The sequence below is a fragment of the Aythya fuligula genome, chromosome 4 (assembly GCF_009819795.1).
Source record: "Aythya fuligula isolate bAytFul2 chromosome 4, bAytFul2.pri, whole genome shotgun sequence".
Lineage (NCBI taxonomy): Eukaryota > Metazoa > Chordata > Aves > Anseriformes > Anatidae > Aythya > Aythya fuligula.
In genome coordinates this window covers 23,675,173-23,694,903 of record NC_045562.1, presented here as the reverse complement: position 1 = coordinate 23,694,903, position 19,731 = coordinate 23,675,173, and the positions used below count along the sequence as shown (strand labels likewise).

The window sequence follows — 19,731 nt, the reverse complement described above, 5'->3', positions numbered from 1 at the left end:
CAAGCAATTTTATTTAGAAGCTTTTTAAAGCATTTCTTTAAAAGAAATTTAGAAGCAATTTACCAAGTGCTTCCTAGTTACTATAAATCTCAGTATACCTAAGGTAAGATTTTTTTCCATGATTGTATCCATGTATAAAATCATTGTTCTATTGAAAGAATCTGACCACTGTTATGATGTGTCTGTAAGCTTCACAGGCTGTAGCCAAAGGTGAGATCCTCAGAACAGAACAGCCTCCTAGGTGGGTTCCAAAACGATAAAAAAAGTGTCAAACTATGAACCTTTCCCATTGCAAACACTGCCTTTAAAAATTAGATATGACACTTTAAATCCATCTTGTTGAACTCTTCAATGGGAAAAAATATTAAATCCCAAATGGCAATAATTTAAGATTACACTAATGCAAGAAACTGCCGTCATTCTTACCAGAGAAAACAAAAGTAAACTACAAAGTCTAGAGACCTGTTTTTTCAGATTAGGTATTAGTATTTTTAAAATTTGAAGCTTTTATGTTTATATAGAAAAGAAATAAAATTCAGAATTAACTTTGCTTTAGGTAAAAGTACTAGACCAACAGGAGGAAAAATAAAGCTTTTTTTTTTTTTTTTTTTAAATCATTTGTGAAGATCTTGTCTTCATGTCTTCCTATCTTTGTATACTTCCATGTAGTAGTTATACTTTATGGGTTCTGATCTTGTATCAATATCATCTGTATCAGAAACTTATACTGATAAATATCAACTCTAATGAAGCTGAAAAGGAAACTAGGCACTATTATAGAAACAAGTAAATTAAACTATTTTTAAAATAAATAATAACAAAAGCTGTTTTGTAGAATGTGACTACTATTAAACCAGCTTTTTCAATTTATTTGGCTTAAAATGGAATTGTTCCCTAACAGGCAGTAAACTGAGATTTTCTTTGTTGATTATACAGTCAAGAGAACTGTAATTGGAATGAGGTTTGTGTTTCAAAGTTCCACATCTCTCTGGTTAATCCGTTCAGTGGTATCCTGGAAGGTGCTAAATAACCATCATAACAGAGGATCTGTCAGCTTGTTGCTCTTGGAGTTCTTCTCCACATCTGTTTTGTCTCTCTTTCCTGAAGAATCTAGAAGCGATTCAGAAAAAAATGTAAAATTATTTTTTTTAAAAAGGAGGGGGTGTGAAGATTAGAAGTATTAAAATGCTGTAATTTAAAGGTCAAAGCATTGTTTTAATCAGATTTAAATGTAGCGTACAAACTTATGGTTAAGCTTTTAAAGAAGGCTTCATTTTCCCCTGTGAAGGCACCATTTTAGCCCTACAGATGAGGTCGAAGCTCTACTATTTTCTGAGGGTATGTTTGTTTAAATTAATACAGACTATCCTTGAAGGGAAAATGGAAGAACATATACAAACAAGCTGTAAACTTATTAGTCAGCTCAATTTGTGACAATTGTTATCAGTGCCCGAAACAGCCCAACAAGATGACATCTGTGTGCCTAGGGCCATCATGTGGTTCAGCGTACACCAGGCTTAGTAATTTGCTACAGAGCTGACTATGCTGATTCAGTTCCCACTTCTCCAGGACTAAATTCTACAGTTCCCTATGCAGTCAAGCTTATTGCTTAAGTAAGGACCACATCTACCCATTCACACGTTCAACAAATTGAAGATCTCCATTATGTAACGAGCAGGAAAAAAAAAAATATTTCAGTATGGTGAATGTATTCAAAATAAAGTTCTGAGGAAAGTAAGAGAAGCACTTTTGAATGTCAGAATAATTTCTGCAGATGCAAGACCAGAGAAAACCTTGAAGCAATTTTATGTTAAAAGAAAAAAAAAAATACTACCAAACTCCTCTAAGCTGTCTGTTTTCTAAGAAATTGTAGCTGATTTCTTCAAGTTTTTAAACATGGAATCTTTTGGTTGCCTGTATAGCTAAAGTACACCCAAAACCACCCAACATTATAATCTGAAAAGATTAAATTGAGAACTTAAATGATGTGAGAAAAAAACTTACATGATGGAGCAAATGCTTTTTCCTTTGGGATACTAGCTATGTTTGTAGAAGACGTTGTGCAATTAAGATGGTAAACTGTACGATGTCTGAAACTTCGTTTAATGTTAAACCGTCCTTTAAAGCAAAAATCACAAGTTGTTCATTTCAGCAGTATGTCAAGCAGAGTTGATCAATTCCCCAGTTTAGTTGTAAACAGTTACTGTCCCCCCCACTTGACTTAAACACCCAGACAACCATGGCAACTGTATAAAAATAAAATAAACCCTCTAAAGAAAAGGGGAATTACTAAACAAGTTGTATAGTAAAAATTCCCTGTATCTTGTTTTCAAGCATAGTATTTTTCATATGTTTAAAAAAAATAAAATTAACTTCAGCATTTTGGGACACAATATGCATGAGTTCATAAATTAGCATGAGATAAAATGTTGAGATTGCACAGGTATGTCTTGAAACCACACATTCTGAATTTCAACAATTTCAAAATATTTCAAGATGTCTTGAAACCACACATTCTGAATTTCAACAATTTCAAAATATTTCAAGAGTATAATCATTAAGTCAGTGTAGTTAAACATACTACTTGGAAAAGTAGGTCCTCTACTGGAGAAAACAAAAAACAACAGAGAAAAAAAAAAAAAAAAAAGGAAAACTTATATACATCCTGATGTGGATCCAGAACAAACTCTTTGTTTGTTGTCTGTTGATCAGAATACTGAAGCCTCTTCAAACACGTTAAAGATTAAGTTAGAAGAAATGCTACTTGAAATGTGATTTCTGATTTCTGTCTGCATAAGCTTTGCTTACTTCTGCAACTACCGTTGATATCAAGAAGCTGGAAGAACTCTCAGAACTCATACTCCCAGTACATGCAATGCACAAAACAGAAAAAAAATTAGAAGAGACCTCAGCCCTGGTCTATGGCATAGAAGAGACCAATCCTGTAATGTTAGGCTCAGATTTGGTGCCAGCATTTTTAGAAGGATACTAAAAATTCACAGAAGCATAGAAAAAGGTTTCAATATGAGAACAAACCAGAGAACTCAATCTAAGTTGTGAAACGCCATGGGCATAGGCTTGATATTTTTTAATTGATACAGAGCATCTTTGACCAAAGGAGGTTGAACTACATAGCCTGATGATCTCTTCAAACCTCAGTATGGGTGAACTGGTTGTGATGAGACTGATCCATGACTGATGTATGTGCAAACATCTGCAAGACTGAGTTTTTTGAAGGTCTTATCCTTTGTCTTGTAGAAGAGAAGAGTAATAAACATTACAATGAATAGAATTATAATAATTGATTTTTAAAATGTTTTTGCTCTGTTGAATGTTGAAGATCATTTGATAATGCCAGTGAAAGGCAATAACTGGTCTGATTCCTTATCCAGTAAGTCAAATTAACCTAATAAACAAAAGGAGGAAATAATCAGCTGTTATATTATCCTTTCACATCATCTTATAGCTGAAGAAACCCAATTCTTTTCCACTTCTCATACATCATGTGCACCAGCCTTCTAACCACCGTGGTGGCCCTTCCTGGACTGACTCCAGAATGATAACCTGTGTTTTGTACTGGGTAGTCCAAAACTGAGGACAGTACTCCACATGCAGTCTCTTAAGTGCCATAAAGGGGCTAAAAATCAATTCCCAAATGACTGACATATTGATCTGTTACTAGCAACCCAAGATGCTGCTGGCCTCCACTGCTGCAAAGGCACTATTCAACTTGTCCACCAGGAACTGTTCTTTGCAAAGCTCCTCTTTAAGTGGCTGCCTGCAGCCCGTAGCAGTGCATAGCTTACTCCATTCCCATGGCAGGACTTTGTGATAAGCATCACATCCTGTCAGCCCATTTCTCCAGCCTGCTGTGGTCTTTCAACCTGAAGGGACCTTCATCCAGCATGAATGTCCCCCACTTGCTATGAGCGGCCTCCATCGCACCATCCAAGTCACTAATACAGACATTAGGCAGTGCTAGCCCAAAAAGTGATATCTGAGGCAAGTCACTCGTAAGAGGCCATCATCCAGACTTCATCTAGACTTTGTCTACAACCAGTTCCTTGAATCTGACACTCCAGCCAATTTTCCATCCACCTTGTCATCCACTTTTCCACTCTATGTCTCAGTAATTTGACTGTAAGAATACTGCAGGTCTTGGCTAAAGGTAAGATATACAACATCCACTGCTATCCCTGTGAACCCAGAGCTGTCTATTTCTTCAAAGACTAACAATGTTAAGTTACAGCATCTCTGGGTGTTGCTTCAACAAAGAAGGGTGAAGGAACTCTGCAGCTTCTTTCAGTAATATGAAGTATCAGAGGGAAATATTAATTGTCTTAATGGTGGAAGTGTTATTAAAATTAACTTTGACTCCAATAATATAACATTGATATACTACCCAAGGAACATTGAATGCAGCCACACAGTGGTCATCAACCATGAAACTTCAGAAAAAATTCAAAGATTGTACTCCCAACGCATCACATCTAAAGGTTCTCACAGTATTCCCCAGCCACACTGAGGCAAGCAAGACAAAGACAACCAAAGCAGGCCAGCTACTTGCTGCCTTCAGCTGCTGTTCAGAAATTTCGAGCTGTAGCTATGGGAAAATGTGGCTGTCCCAAGCTCTGGTCCTGCTTCAGGAAAATAAAAAACAAGAGAAACACTCACGTGGATCCTCTTCCCTCTCTTGCATTCTCATTCTCATGTGCATATTAATGACAGCATTAGCCTTCTGTCTGTTTATGGTAACACTGGGTTCCATCATTATTTCTGTCAGCCTAATGTTATTCTTGATAGCCTTGGAAGCTGTTGATCTGGCAACCATTGGTAACTGTGTCTGGTAACAGTAGTCTGTAAAATCAATCTCCCTGTCTTGAAGGCTTTTAATACTGGGGAAAAAAAAAAAAAAAAAAAAAAAAAAAAAAAAAAAGTGTTTGGGAATTAATTACAGTAAGAAATGGCTAAATATTAGTTTTTGCAGTTCTATAATGTATGTTATTTTCATTTTCAACAAATAGAAACCAATACACAAACTAATAGCTTGACTAAAATGATACATAAAGAGCCAGTCTAGGAGCTGAATGGAATCAAGCAGCAGTCAGTACCCAGGGCTGTGGGCTCAATCCACTCAGTTACAGCTCCTCAAGCTCTTCTTCCAGAGTCAAATTTCACATTAAAATATATTTTTCATTTATGACTGTGCTATTTCTTGCCAAATTAGGATACGGTAAGAAACATTGATTGATCAACACCGTTGAAGCCATCTATAGGCATCATCGACTCACCATCTGTTTGTCAGCAGGGAGTAGATGTCCTGCACCAGCCTTTCTGCTGCTCCTGGTTTGCAGTGAATTGTTCCCTCTATCAGTTCCTGGGCCACGCTGAGGTTATATTTTGCAAAAAACTTTATGCAACAGGAAAAAAATACATATATATATACATACATATATATATACACACACATACACGTATCTTCGTGCATGACCAAGTGCAAAGATGCCTGTCTTTGAATTTGTTACCCAGATGAGATTTTTCTTGCTGTCCCATGAAAGGTTACTTCACCATGACAAGCTTTCAGCATGAAATTTGTACCAACCAAGAGGACAACAAGCCCAGCATTCCCGACAGCAGCAGCTTATCCCAATTGTGCCAGTTTTACACACCGCATTCTTGTGGAGCAGGAGCTCAAAATGACAAATGATGCACTTTAGGCCTCGTTAAGAAGCCCCAAACTGTCCATTAAAATTTTAGGGGGCGGGGAGGGGGGCTATAGCGCGTTGCAGCGCGGAGCCCTCACCCGCTGCAGCCGGGCCCAGTTGCTGAGCTTGGTGGGCAGCGAGCTGCCGGTCCCGCAGGCGCGGCTCCGGATCTCGGCGGGGAAGTAGCGCGCCAGGATCTCCGCCACCAGGTACCCGTTGGAGAAGTCCCTGCCGAGACAACACGAAGGGGCGCTGGCACCGGTTCCCGCTCCCCGAACCCCCCTTTGCCCGGCCCGGCCCGGCGCACCTGCGGCAGTGCCTGGGGCAGGCGGGGAGGTCGAGGCTCTGCAGCCAGCGGAGCACGGCCCGGGGCAGCCCGGGCTGACGGGGAGCCATGGCGGCGCCGAGCCCCGCTCCTCGCCTCACGGCAACGGCCGCAACGGCTCCAACGGCCGCAACGGGCAGGGCCGCGCGGCGCTATGGCGCTGGCAGCACCGCGGAACGGGACGGGCCTCATCGCCCCGCCGTTCCCCATGCGGCCGCACTACGCCTTTGTTTTATTCATACAAAGGTACGGCACCTGGTGAAGAAGGATCCTTGTAAGACTGGCTGTGTTGTAGTAGTTTCTTTGCCAGGGTTCTGGCTTGGTTCAGTATTTGTTTCAGGTCTGGTTCCTGATGTTTTAATACGTTAGCTAAAATGTACCTCATGCTAAGAGTTCAACCCATCAGAGCTCCCCTGTACAAACGTGACAGTTTTCTTCAGCTTCTGGCTAGACAAAGGATCATTTTTTGGAAAGGATTTTACGGTCCGCTAAGGTCGTTTGTTTTGTTAGCGTGTGTTTCTGGTATGTGGCATTAGAGTGGTCTGCTCTGCCAAGGACCTGTTCCACTACGCGGTCCTGCCAGGGCAACAACCCACGTTCCCTATTTTGTTTGTCCCTGTTACATAGTAACAGAAGCCGTTCCCGTCCTCAGTTGGCTCAGTTGGCTCAAGTGACTCTATTTTCATGTTATTATCTGGTAGCAGAAGATTAAAGATTATGTGGAGAACTGTATGTTACCTGAGATTGAAGGCATAAAAGTACTACTGCCAGCTGGTTGGGGTTTAGTCTCCCTGCTAGGCTACCCTGCTGTAGAAGTAAAGAGGAAGCAGATCCCAATAGCTGCAAGCAGTTAAAATGATCTTGTTTGCTTTTTGGATGATTGCAGGGATCAGTGGTAATAGACACTGCAAATGCCGTGAGCATGTGAACATACCTAGGGGAGGTGAGACAAGATGGTAGGCACTGTAATGTAACTCTCAGCAAAAGTAACTTGTTTTCCCGAGTCGAATTTGAAAAGTTCACACCTGAGGATGACAGCCTGAGTGATCGTGTTCCATATATAAATGTCCAGTGGTGCTGTGGTTGTTTCTTGAAGTAATATACAGTAATGGTATTGTACATAAAACCAATAAATTACTAGTTTCTGGGTGAAAAACAAAACTACTGAATTTGCTCGCTATGTACTCAACTTCTGTTACGAAGAGTATGCACAGTATGGGGTCCTAACCCATCTAGCCTGCCTTTAGAGTGACTCCAGAAGGGGCTCACACTGGAGCTTTTTGCAAGGAGCAGATGTAAATTAATATTCCTTTTAACAAGTATAGGGGTCAGAGAGCTGGATTTTATTAGGTGCACATAAATTAGCAACTGAGTAAGCATTCTTCTTTGTGAAAACTTCCTCTATAGTTAGTTCCTCGCTTAGCATCTTTCCATAGTAACGTAACTACTGAAAGGAGTCACTAAAAAGGAATGGAAGAAGGTGAATCACAAGGGCAAGTGGTAAAATTTCAGGTACCATGCTTTGGTTTGCAGGAACTGAGTGCCTGTCACTTAGGAAGTTCTCAATGAAGATCAAATTAAAAGACAAAAATTAGGAGTGTTATATTTAGATTATCTAGTCAGATCACCTTTTTTGATAGGACTAGTTATCATTACCGTGCAAGAGCATGAGTGCAGTAAAAATCTTTTGGATTTTCTGATGTCCCCTGGAACTGTCTGCATCCCTTCTCTGGCTAAAGAGTTGAAAAATATAATTTCAGAATGGTCACAGAAATGCCTGCATTCTGGGATTCTGAAACACTTTTTTTTTGGAATTGGGAACCTGTTTATGAAATAGACAGTGGAAGAAATAATAGCTTTTTCACTGTGAGACCTGCCACATTACAGGGAATTGATGTATTTCCAGAGCCTTGCATCCACCTCCTGAACTTCAGGTTGAAGATGTAGTAGCCTTAAGAAACCTTGCAGATGCCCTACAATCATGTCTTTCTCTGAGGCAAATAATTAATATGCCCCTAAGTTATGATAGAGTACTGTTATGAAAAGATATGGAAAGAGCCCAGAGAATCCTGTTACAAGAGGGTATCAGAAAGTATCTCAGAACTAAAGCTTCTGAGGGATATTCTCCTAGAGTTTGTAGACTTGTAACTTCACTAATTTTTAAATTAGAGAATCTACAAACTATGCATGTCTGGGAAAAAAAAAGGTCATAGCACAGAATTCCAGTTCACAGCACAGGCAGTATTAAGGGAATTTTTCACTATCATTAATGAATTGTCTATATAAAGAAAAGGAAGAAAAATTGATATGTATTTATTTTTTATTTTTTTTTTAATCAATGGATGTAGCATACCTACTAACAAGTAATTTTAGGTACACAAAAAACAGAAATTTAAAAACACATAAAATAATGACTCCAAATGGACAAACTTAACAAATAGTAATGAAGAAACTTTTTGCAGTTCAGGTGTGTCAAACAAATTTTAAAGTATAAATACAATTAAAATTAACAGCACTAAAGCTAATTAGTAATTAGTGTTAAGCTAAAGCTATACAATCATTTCCCAGAGTATCAGCACACATTCAATTCAGCCTTATTAGCACCTTGGTACCAGTTGCTGAATGGCTCCCAATTATTATTACATATCAACACCAGGTGTCAAAGATTTGTTTTCTTAAAGTAATATGCAAAAGGCATTTTTTTTCTGCCCAGCAGTTCTTTAGGTAAAATATACAATAAACAGAAAGAAGAAAAAGTATTTGTTATTCAAGCTTCTAAAGGTTAATTACTATGTTATCTATACTGTAAGAAATTCTTCAGTATTGTTGGCAACTGGAGTTGTGGCACAAGATGCAGTCTGGCTCTTCCCATGTAATTTCTGATACGTAGTCGGCAGAGCTGGCAAAGAGAAGAAGGTGTGGCTGCAAAGAAAAAAAAGAGAGAGATGTATAATTATATAAGAGCCACTGTTTTGATTTGCAACAGCCTTGCACAATAATGGTATCTCTAATGTAAATTCTTTATCCTTTTTATTTTCCTTTATGGCCTTTTTCCCCCTCTCAGAGATAAAGACTAGGGGAAACCTTATTAATAAACAGGCAGATATTCAAAAAAGCAAGGTCAGGGAGGTTGAGCAAATAATTTATTTTTAAATAAAAAACCTGCACACAGAAATGATCTGATTACCTTCATGGAGTAGCAGCAGTCTCTCCACTAAACTGCTTGGAGCAGCTAAATCTACAGGCCTCTCAAAATCTGTATTTTTGGCATTTATGTCTGCCCCAAATTCAAGGAGTAAGTTTACGATCTCTGTACTTGAATGCTGGGCAGCAGCATGGAGTGGAGTTTCCAAATGCTTTCCTTTCTGCACGTTGGCACCTGGTGGGTATATGCGTGTAAAGAAACGTAGAGAAGAAATTAATTAAAATTGCAATTGACTAAATAAGATGCTAAAAAAAATATATATATATATATATCCACTGTCTGGGGATTCCAACACTTATTTTAGCCATTTTATTAATTTTATTGTATACAACAATAGCTAATCATATTAGTGATTCTTCTGATCCCATATACTTTTCCTAGATAGTTTTATTAGACAGAACTAGATTTTAAGGGAAAACACTTTATAAAAAGGTGAAAAAATCAATTATAAAAATTATAAAAAGTACATGTATAAAAAAATTTGCTACAAGTAAAAATAAACTTTTCTTATGTAAATGTTTAAAAAGAATCTCTAAACTGGAGTATTTCAATTAAAATGGACTAAACACAATTGCAATAATGAATGTCTATTCATGAAAAAATGTCCACAAAAGAGCTAAACAAAATAGATAGCATGGAATAACTTCCTTGATAAGCAAGCTGTTACTCCCTCCTAAAATTAGGTTTACCTCAATAGTTTTCTAGACTGTCTTGTAAGATGAAAAAATAAAATTAAAAAAAAAAAAATAAATCTTGAGAGATCTACTGAGACCAAAAATTAGCTTCTGTACCAAATTTTCCAACTGATAAAAAGTTTTTGGCCCTTTTAATTCTCATGTGAATAAAATAACTTTAAAATATCACAGGCAGAGCAATTCAATTTGAAGTCCAAATAGGTCACTGTTAGCAGTATTAACAACTTGAGAATATTTCCCCAGTATAATTCTCTTGCCAATTTAATTGTCTATTTGCTTTTCACTTTCTAATACACTCTCACAAACTGATCAAATAAATTCAGATAGATATAAATAGTTAATTGTATTGTCAATTTACATATCCTATTCTACATTAGGGCAATAATGAATCTAGAATATCCTGTTACAGTTTTTATTGTGTGGTAGTATTCGAATCCCAAAACATGTTAGTTTTATTTCTGGGGCTCTTAAACCTAGAAATCATGAAATAGGATAGTTAATAAGACAAAGAAACTGACTTCAAAAGAAATAATTTAACTGTTCACTTAAGTAACCTGCAATTAACTAGAAAAAAAAAAAAAGTGCAAAGATGGCAAGGCTGTAATTATTCAAGTATATATTTTCATTCGTTGTTCTGCAGGATATTTGGAGAAGCATTCTGCAGGATGCAAAAACCTTGTATCTCATTGCCTGAAATGCAACAAATAAACCTTTCTGCAGATGATGTCCCTGGACTTTTTCTGAAAGAAATTGAACCTCCAACTTATATTTTTGTTGATTAACTACATAAAATGAAGTTTAGGACTAACTGCCATTTGCCTTACCTCTTGTTTTTGCAGCTCGGCCTTTATGCTTTGTAAAAAAGATCAATCAGAATATGCTGAAGAATGAAAAAGTGTAGGACTACATTGCTAAAAAAAAAATCTGTTGAAAACACAATCGTTACTATATTAAAAAAAAAAAAAAAAAAAAAACTTTCTCAAAGCTAATTTGCTAATTTTTACCTTTGTTTTTCCTACAGAAAGTGAACATCTACAAAGCTGAGGTACGTGCTGAAAATTCTGAACACCCATTCTTATTGGTCTTGTTCCCTTTTCCCCTCACATGCTTGCTATGCCGCAAAATAATGAAAGATATGGTAAGTTATTATGAGCAAGCACACACTACAGTAAACTTGCAAATACCACCCCGCAAGCAAGGGTTCTAGTTTTGTTGATTGAGCACAGCTCACTTTAAAAGTGAGTACAGCATGCATAATTCTATAAACTAGCAGTACTTTTATTTAAATCATGACGTACCTGCATAAAGAAGCTTTCGAATACAGTGGATCTGTTGTGAAACACACGCTACATACAGAGGTGTTCCCAAATGGGGCAGGTCTTGGTCAACATCTATACCCCAGGATATCAGTACCTCCAGACATTCACTGTGCCCTGTCAGTACAAAGTAGAACAGGTTGCTCAACGTCAGTAAGCTGTCTCATTGACAAAACTGGACACACTTCTTAACACTGTTATTGAAACATTTGTCCACTACTCCATGTTTGTTCAGAGGGTAATTTCTTACCTCTGCTGGCCGCTTCATGAGTTGGGGATGGAAGACAGGACTCCCACTGAGCTTTGGCACCATACTCTAACAGGAGCTCAGCGCATGCTGCACTGCCTCTTGAACATGCGTTAAATAAAGGTGTCACTCCATCAATTGTTGTAGCATTTACCTAGAATACATAAAATATAGGTAAGAACAGAATTGAAAGAAAAAATATTTTTTAAAAACAGAATATGGTTAGAAACTGCTTTAAAATACAAAAAGAAAACAAAACAAAAAATGTTTAGAATAACAATTTAGGATAAAATAGCTTAACTGCTCAGTCCCTGTGCTACTGTCTTCCTCTCACCATACTCCCCAGGTGAAATCAGTTTACTGGTACTCTTGTTAAACTACATCAAGCAAAACAAAATACACTTGGTATACTGAAGACTATTTGGGCAGCAAATAACTGTTTTCAGAAGTCATTGCACCTAGCTCTTTTAATTGATACAAAAAATCCACACCTTGTATCCTCATGGGGACCTTCTCTGTAGCTCTGTGAGACTGCAAGCTCCATGTGGGAATTATTTGCCATTTTCTTCTATGTTTTTAATCTCTGTGTTGGAGTGATATTTCATGGGACAAGACAAGGCTAATAGTGCTTGCTGTTCTGATACCAATGTAGCCATCCCTCAGTTTAACTGAATATTCTCAGTATGAGAGAACGATGAGAGAGAGTAGGCAAAATCGTGAAGGCTGGTGATACTAAAGTACAGGTATTTGGAGAGAGGACTCTTGCCTATCCTCTTCCATGCGTCCCCAAACACATGCCAACAATTAAAAGTACTACAAAAAAATTAAGATAGGAAAATAAAAGTTGTTCTTATATTTTTGTCTATAGTTTTGTATCTATAGAATCCTTGTGCTAGCTGAAGTGGATAGGAATTAGTTTTTGGAACACAACTACGTTTGTTTTTTTTTTCTATTACTTACACATATTCTAGATGTTTCTGAAAATTTAATTGAAAGGACAATAAACATTTCCATTGCAAAGATAAGAGATCTGGGAAACTATAATTGATGGGGAATCTGATGTCAGCACAGATTGTAGTGAAAATTGTCTGTGAATTCTTATTTTTGATTTGGGATAACAGGGAGTCTGTATCAGGAGTACCGAAAATAGCCAATGTTCTTCTGTACTCAGACCAAAGAATTTTAAGAGCACACAAGCACAATGTGACAAAACATTCCCAGAGGTATTAAAATATAAGTCTCTAAGAAGCCACTCAGTGAAAGAGGAAACCAGCAAGGAAAGACGCATTCAGAAGTTCAAAAGATAAATGACGTAATGAAATTCAGAGGAGAAATAAGGCTGGTGACACACTGCTAGCAGATTCTCTCCAACTCATTACTCTGTCTTTGTGCCATCCCACCTCTCATCTATTTTTCCTGTTGCTGTTCTTTTGTTTGAGATCTACTCTTAATGTGTTTTTTTTTTTGTTTTTTTTAACCTTACATCTCTCTAATGAGGCTTCTTTGACCCATCACTTTCCTTTGCTGGCTTTCAGATAGCAACTTATCAGCTTATTGTAATTACATTAAGTAAATGCAATTAATAGAGAGAGTACAGAGAAATATCAATATAGAAAAAAATCAAGGAATATATCCTCAGTTAAACCAAAGTTAGCATTGGACTTCACATACAAAAACACCCTTACATTTGCTCCTGCTTCAAGAAGGATTCTTGCACATCCTACATGATCTCCCAGGCAGGCTTCATGAAGTGGAGTTACTTGGTCAATAGTTAGTGTATCTACATTGTAACCCTAAACAAGATATGAATGACATATGAAGACACATGAAGCTTTTAAGAGTCATTTGCTCATACTATTCAAAGGAATAATTCATAACACTCTAAATAGGCTTAAAACTCTACTTGCAGTAATTAAATCCTCAGTGAGCATATAAAGAATCTTTCAATCAACGTAGATAACAATAAGTTGTCATTTTTTTTTTTCTTTAAATCAGTTATATTAGAACCAGAAATAGGGGTTATGAAGAAGGAGCCTGACTCTTGACAGCAACAGGACAAAAGTCAAGAGACACAAGTTGGAATGTGGTGAAATCCAATTAATTATATGGGGGAAAAAATCTCACTGTGGAGATGGTGAAACCCTGCAACAGGGCTTCAGAGAGGTTGGGGCATCTCCACCATTGGTGGTCTTTAAAATTTAAAGCCCAATAAGGCCCTGAGTCTAAACTGCCCCATGATTTTAAGATTCTCTGATTTACAGTTCAAAATGCCTAGGGAAATCTAATAAATTTTAGCAAGGAGAACACTTCGTTGGTTGATAAAAACACCAAGCTCTTGAAATTTGCTACAGTAGATACTGTTCAATTCTTAAAAGCTAATAACTGCATTCATCGAATGTTATTTAGTATACTTTATCAGCATTGTAGCAACTAATATGACAATACTGTAATATTAACATGTAATGGTATACAGTCCTCTCCCTTTGCTAACAAAATCCTTTTTTTAATCACAACTGTGCAACAAACCTAATCTTCCAGTGACACCTCCCTCTCAATAAGTATCTTCCTGGCTAGCTCTATTTCCTAAGGACTTTTTAAAGCAGTGGAGCAGATGATCCTTGTGGACCCCTTCCAACTCAGATAGTTGATACATTGATTTACACCACACAGGAGGGGAAGACTGATAGACATTTAGTTACAGCTTTGGTAAAGATTAATTTTTTGAGGTTTTAAAACATACAAAAGAAATATTTAAATATTATATCTTATTGTATCAAAAATTTGTAAATGTGAATTTCTCTGAAAAGTTTGGGTGAATGAAAGCAAAGCAAAACATACTAAATCTGGATTAATTATCTATGCTGAGAAATTAAGTAACATTAAAAAAGAAAGCAATTTTAAGAACACAGCCTTCACCTGTGACAATAAAGTCTTTAGAGAAAGAAGACGTCCTTGACTGGCTGCCTCATGCAGAGGTGAGCGATCTGCCCAAGAACCTATATAATAACAACATTTATTGAGTAAACCATAGGAATAAGGAGGCTTTTGGAATGCACAGAGCAAAGCAGAAAATATAATGCACAGAATGAAGTCAACTGTCCTGTGGAAATAACTGTTCCCCTTTAAAGACTATTCAAAATGATCAGTTTATAAACAGTAAAAAATATATTAACTGTATTATATTGTTAACTGTAAACATCTATAATAAATGATTATGTAGTACAGAGGAGAACAAACATTGCTATATTGATTTCACTGCTGTGATGTAATAGATGCAGTGATTGCCATATTTCTAACTTCTACTTTTTCATTATTTATTTTTAAAAATCATATAATTTATTTTAGCAGCTATCATATAGAAGTTTACAGGCTTCAACAAATTGGTATTTAAACCTAAAACAAACATAAGCCTGCCTGAAAAAGTGCAGAAAGCACTTTTTTTTTTTTATTAGAAATACAATTTGGAAATCCCTCTGCATGATGAGATTAATCTGCTGCTACATAAATTCAAGAAGAGAAATACAGTGAGAATTCATACTGCAAAAGGTTGCTATAGTAGGAACAGGATATTAAGTCCTGAAATTATTAGCACTTAGAATAGGTAGTTATGCTTAAAGTAAAGTTTTGCATTTATTTTCAAGGCTTGTCCTGCACCCCTCTCCCATCCAATTAAAAAAAAAAAAAAAAAAAAAAAAAAAAACACAACTCCACAACCCCTAACTCCAGCCCAAGTCCCAGAGCTCTCCTGTGGTTCCTGCTGAAGAGCCTGCCCTTTCCTCTAGAAGACTGGCTACTGACAGCCCTTTCATAGCCAGATAGAGTTGCAAGCATAACCGGTAACATTTTATTGTATGAATTTTGCAAATGAAGTTTTGAAAGACTATGTAAGAAAGAGCCATCTTCAAAATACATTATGAATTATCGATATTTATTTCTGTTAGAAAAAGTCACTTGAACTCTAAGGTGCTGATGTAATACTGGTGAAACCTGCAGCTTTCTAAATCTTGCAGTTCTTCCTAACACTGGCAGATATTTTTTTCTCACCTAGCTGTCTGGAATGAACATATGGGTTAGGACTAGGACTTTTTTGGCTTCCTTACCAAAGTTTATACGGTATTTTTAGTTCACCAGTCATAAAGTCTTTGTTGATTAGAAGCAGACAGCCACAAAAATGGCCAGCCATGTTTATCATCATTTAATTATGGCCACTTGAGGGCAATCCCCCAGCTGAGTGACTTTATGTCAACTACCTGCAGAAGCTGCGGTTCCACCTTTGGAACCATGCTATGGATTTGTTGCCAGCTATTACCATTATGTTGAAATCATCCAAAATGTACAGTTGTTAAACAGTATGGTTCTGACTTTGTTCTTTATCTTCTTCCTCTACCATTTATTTCTCTGTTCATAGTTTTCTCACAAGAATTGAAATTGGAACTCTAATTAGAAATAACTGTATGAGGAGAACAAAAGGAATCCTAAATGGGCAATTTTGTAATATTACTGTTAGCAGCCACTGTGTTACAGATTTATTTTAAATCAGAGTGAAAAGTTAATGTTACCTTTTTTTTTTCTGGTGTAACTTACTAAAACAAAAAAAAAAATCCTTGCCAAGATTAAATGCAGTATTTTTCAATTTTTACTTCTAGTAGGAACTACTGAGCTAAAAGACATACACAAACTGACTGGAATTTTAGGGAATATTACACAATAACTGAGCTCAGAAATCTTACTGACCTGATTTTTCAAAATACCAGTATTTCCTCTCTGCCATCCCAATAAGCTCAAATACAGTTACCCTATTGTAGTAGCTTGAATGTGTGTGTAATCACTATGAGAATTTTGACTGATGTTTTCCTCCTTCTATCCTTCTATAGCAGTATCTGAACCAGTACTCATGTTGTTCTAATTCAAATGAAGCTAAATTCATTAAGTTCTCCTTTTGGCAGCTGCAAAAAATCCTCAAAAAGAGTTAAAAACTGCATTTAGAGGCTGCCTTTGAAATGTTTTCCTACTTTCTCCTCAGATAAGAACTTCTCTCTCTTGATGGTTTACCCTACTCCTAAATTAACAGGAAGAAAAAGACACAACTGTTATATAGAAAAACAAAACAAAACAAAAAAATAATAATACAAAAAAAAAAACTAATAATATTGTAAAGTCTATAAAATCTTTATCCCTATTAAATGTACTCATACTTTGGACATTTTTTGTGGCTTTGTATAATTCTAAACCAAACGAAGATGCAAGCAGAATCTGAAAACACCGTTATTCCTGAACACCATTATATTTGAAAACACCTTTCATTCCTCCATCTCCTTCCCCCATGGATTGCTCAGAAGAATAACTGTTAATATTACAATGTCAGTGAAATTTGAAAAGCAAATGATGCCAGATCCCATTCTTAGCTCTGTTTTTGCCCACCTTATATCCCAGCTTTCAAGTAGGCATCAAGCAGCTCACTGTTTCTGTTAAATCCATTAAAACCTACATGTTTGTACCACCTCTATTAGAAAGAAAATCTGTAAGCAAAATACTGCAGGAAAAAAATTGTGCAAACCAGGTTTGGAAAAATTCTTTCACATTCCAACTAATTTATTGGTACGCATAATAATCATTAAATATCACAGGTACAATAATACATTAAAAATAAATACAGAGCATAAATAAACATCAAAGTTGTCTTAAAATAAATTCTTTGTCTAGCTCACTGCCTTCTGCTAATCTACAAAGCTTGCTATGGCTCTTACTTAGAAAGCATTCACGAGAATATAAATAAGGAAAAATTTTAATTCAGCGTTGTCTGTAACAACAGTATTAGCAAACACAGTCTGTTCCAAAACTGCTAATGTATTAAGTCCCTACTGATGTAGTCCCTGACAGACGCTGAATACAAAGCATCTCAAACTATATTTAGAAGCCACACTAGTTCCAAGCTTGCTGGCATAGAGTTTACCAGGAAGGGCAGCCTGCACTGCTTTGTAAACACTAATAAGAAAGAATAAATATATTTAGTGTATTAACAGTCATAGTTAAAAACAAAATTACAAAGTATCATACAGTACCTAAATCTCCGTCTCCCCACGGCACTTCCAACCAATTGCAATTATAAATCCTACTCATTTCTTTCAATCTGAAAAATAAATAAATAAATGAACCTGCTCTTGCTAGTTAGGCCTGTTCTCAATACTCTCCAGCTATGTTTGGAAGGAGATCAGCAGCTCACTGTAACATGAACTTTCACCCTGCAGTAAACACAGCTCTGAAGATATGAGCATGTGCAGTTGCCAGTTTCTTTTCTTATGCTAAAGGACAGTGGCCTTTTATTTTTTTTCCCACATTTCCTTTTTTTTTTATGTAACAAAAGTGCCAGCATCTGTGTATTTGCTTCCCAAGACAGCTTAACTTGAATTTCAACCCAAGAGAAACTCCTAGTGAGATCAAGAGAACCTTGAGCTAAGTAAGATTTGCAAAATGAACTCCCTTTTTAATCTCATTCAATTAGTTGGTATCCTCAAACATCATTATTAGTGCAGAGATTTCTAAGGGAAGCACTGGCAAATGTTTATAAGTCATTTTCCTATTTTCTTAGAAAAGAAAGAAGCAGAGATATTCTCAATATGTTGCAAATGCTGCTTGATTTGCTCAGTGGAATGGGTTTGTATTTTAGCAGTTCACTATTGCCTATTATGTTCTTAACAATTCTTGGGCTATTAAACTGTTTTTAATAACTAATCTAAGCAGTGAAAGTATCAGTCCACCCCTAAAATTGAGGATTTGCAGTTCAGGTTTTGATCTATTTCTGTCATTAACATTATTTTCTTCCATTTTCATATAACCTGCACTCCTCCACATCTACCTACAATTACCTGTAAGCCATTCCTGCACAAATAATCATAGCAGTAAAATACTAAGTAAAAATATTTTAGTTAAAGTCATTAGACCCAGTCATTTCATCCATTCAAGTGGCATTTAGGTATTTCATTTCAGTATTTTAAATCATCATTACTTTAATTTGACTTTATGTGTTATAACTTTATATATATATATATACACACACACACAAACGTGTAAATATACACAGACAAAAAAATGAAACTTTGGTTGATTCACACCAATATTCTTTCCAGTGCTTATCATCACACAGACTTTCAAAATGAGGGGATTTCATTCCAACTGCAAAAGACAGCAATATCCTATTCCTGAAACCACACAAAACAAAACTTCTTTCCTCACACAGTTTTGTTTGTCCATCTACATGACATGAATGCACATTATACTTGCCATTCTGGTGCTATATTTACTGAATTAGTATTCAGATTATTTTATATATCCATATCTAGTAGCATCTTCCAACCTGAACATAATATTTAATAATTGTATATTGTCTTTTTAATAGCATTCTCCCAATACCATAAAAATACTTCAAAGCCCTTATTTAATCCACGTTCATAGCATCATCCATTCTATGGAACTATAACTATTTGGTTCCTATAACTAGGAACCAAAAGATGGAATTTTAAGGCTTGTAGTGGGTTTACGTGGCAAAGTTTTGGTAGCAGGGGGCCACAGGGGTGGTTTCTGTGAGAAAGATCTAGAAGCTGCCCCATGTTTGGGAAGGGCCCCATTGTTTTCCAGATCTGAGCCAATAAGCAATGTTGTTTTGCGCCTCTGTGAGAGCTAATTGAAAGAGCTAATTGTAGACTGACCATAACCCCCATTTCCCCGTTCCCCTGTGCCGCTTGGGGGGAGGAGGTGGAAGAGGGTGGATGGGGGGGGGAAGGTGCTTTTGGTTTCTTTCCTTTGTTTCTCACTTCTCTAGCTTGTTAGTAACGAGCAATAAATCTTACTATCTTCTTATGCTGAGGCTGTTTTGCCCGTTACAATAATTATTGCGTGATTTTCTCATCCTTATCTCAACCCTTGAGCCCTTTTCACATATTTTCTCCCCATTCCTCTTTGAGGAGGGGGAGTGAGAGAGCTGTGGTGGAGCTTGGCTGCCCACTAGAGCGGAACCACTCGAGCGGAACCACGACAGGCTCTAATTGGAAAACTAATATAATAGTGTTTTTTTTCTTTTTGTCTCTGGAGTACTTAGGTATTAGAGTGTACATTGAAAGCATGGTTTAATTATAGCTATGAGAGCACCAAACTGCTGAAATTTCATGCTTAGATAATAACCACGACCCACCAACAAACTTTTAGGTTAGACGACTGCTTTTAAAACACACAGGGGCCGCA

The 19,731-nt window shown here is 36.7% G+C and overlaps 2 protein-coding genes across 4 annotated transcripts in view; both read right to left on the bottom strand.

Annotated features, from left to right (window-relative positions):
* Nucleotides 1-5: 5 nt before the first annotated feature.
* Nucleotides 6-6,101, bottom strand: SPATA4 (spermatogenesis associated 4). The gene is made up of 6 exons (XM_032186853.1): nt 6,013-6,101; nt 5,804-5,933; nt 5,292-5,410; nt 4,675-4,895; nt 2,005-2,118; nt 6-1,110 (listed from the first exon to the last, which is right to left on the bottom strand). The coding sequence occupies exons 1-6, from the start codon at nt 6,099-6,101 to the stop codon at nt 1,034-1,036; spliced, it is 750 nt and encodes a 249-aa protein (XP_032042744.1). The 3' UTR covers nt 6-1,033.
* A 2,349-nt stretch (nt 6,102-8,450) lies between these two features.
* The window catches only part of ASB5 (ankyrin repeat and SOCS box containing 5), a 38,692-nt gene continuing 27,411 nt past the window's right edge, over nt 8,451-19,731 (bottom strand). For all 3 annotated transcript variants that reach the window (XM_032187347.1, XM_032187348.1, XM_032187349.1), the window contains 6 exons: nt 14,410-14,489; nt 13,179-13,286; nt 11,497-11,647; nt 11,229-11,363; nt 9,218-9,409; nt 8,451-8,952 (listed from right to left, as the gene is read on the bottom strand). In XM_032187347.1, coding sequence (XP_032043238.1) covers nt 8,825-8,952; nt 9,218-9,409; nt 11,229-11,363; nt 11,497-11,647; nt 13,179-13,286; nt 14,410-14,489 — 794 coding nt within the window. In that variant the 3' untranslated portion in view covers nt 8,451-8,824. The remainder of the gene's footprint in view (nt 8,953-9,217; nt 9,410-11,228; nt 11,364-11,496; nt 11,648-13,178; nt 13,287-14,409; nt 14,490-19,731) is intronic.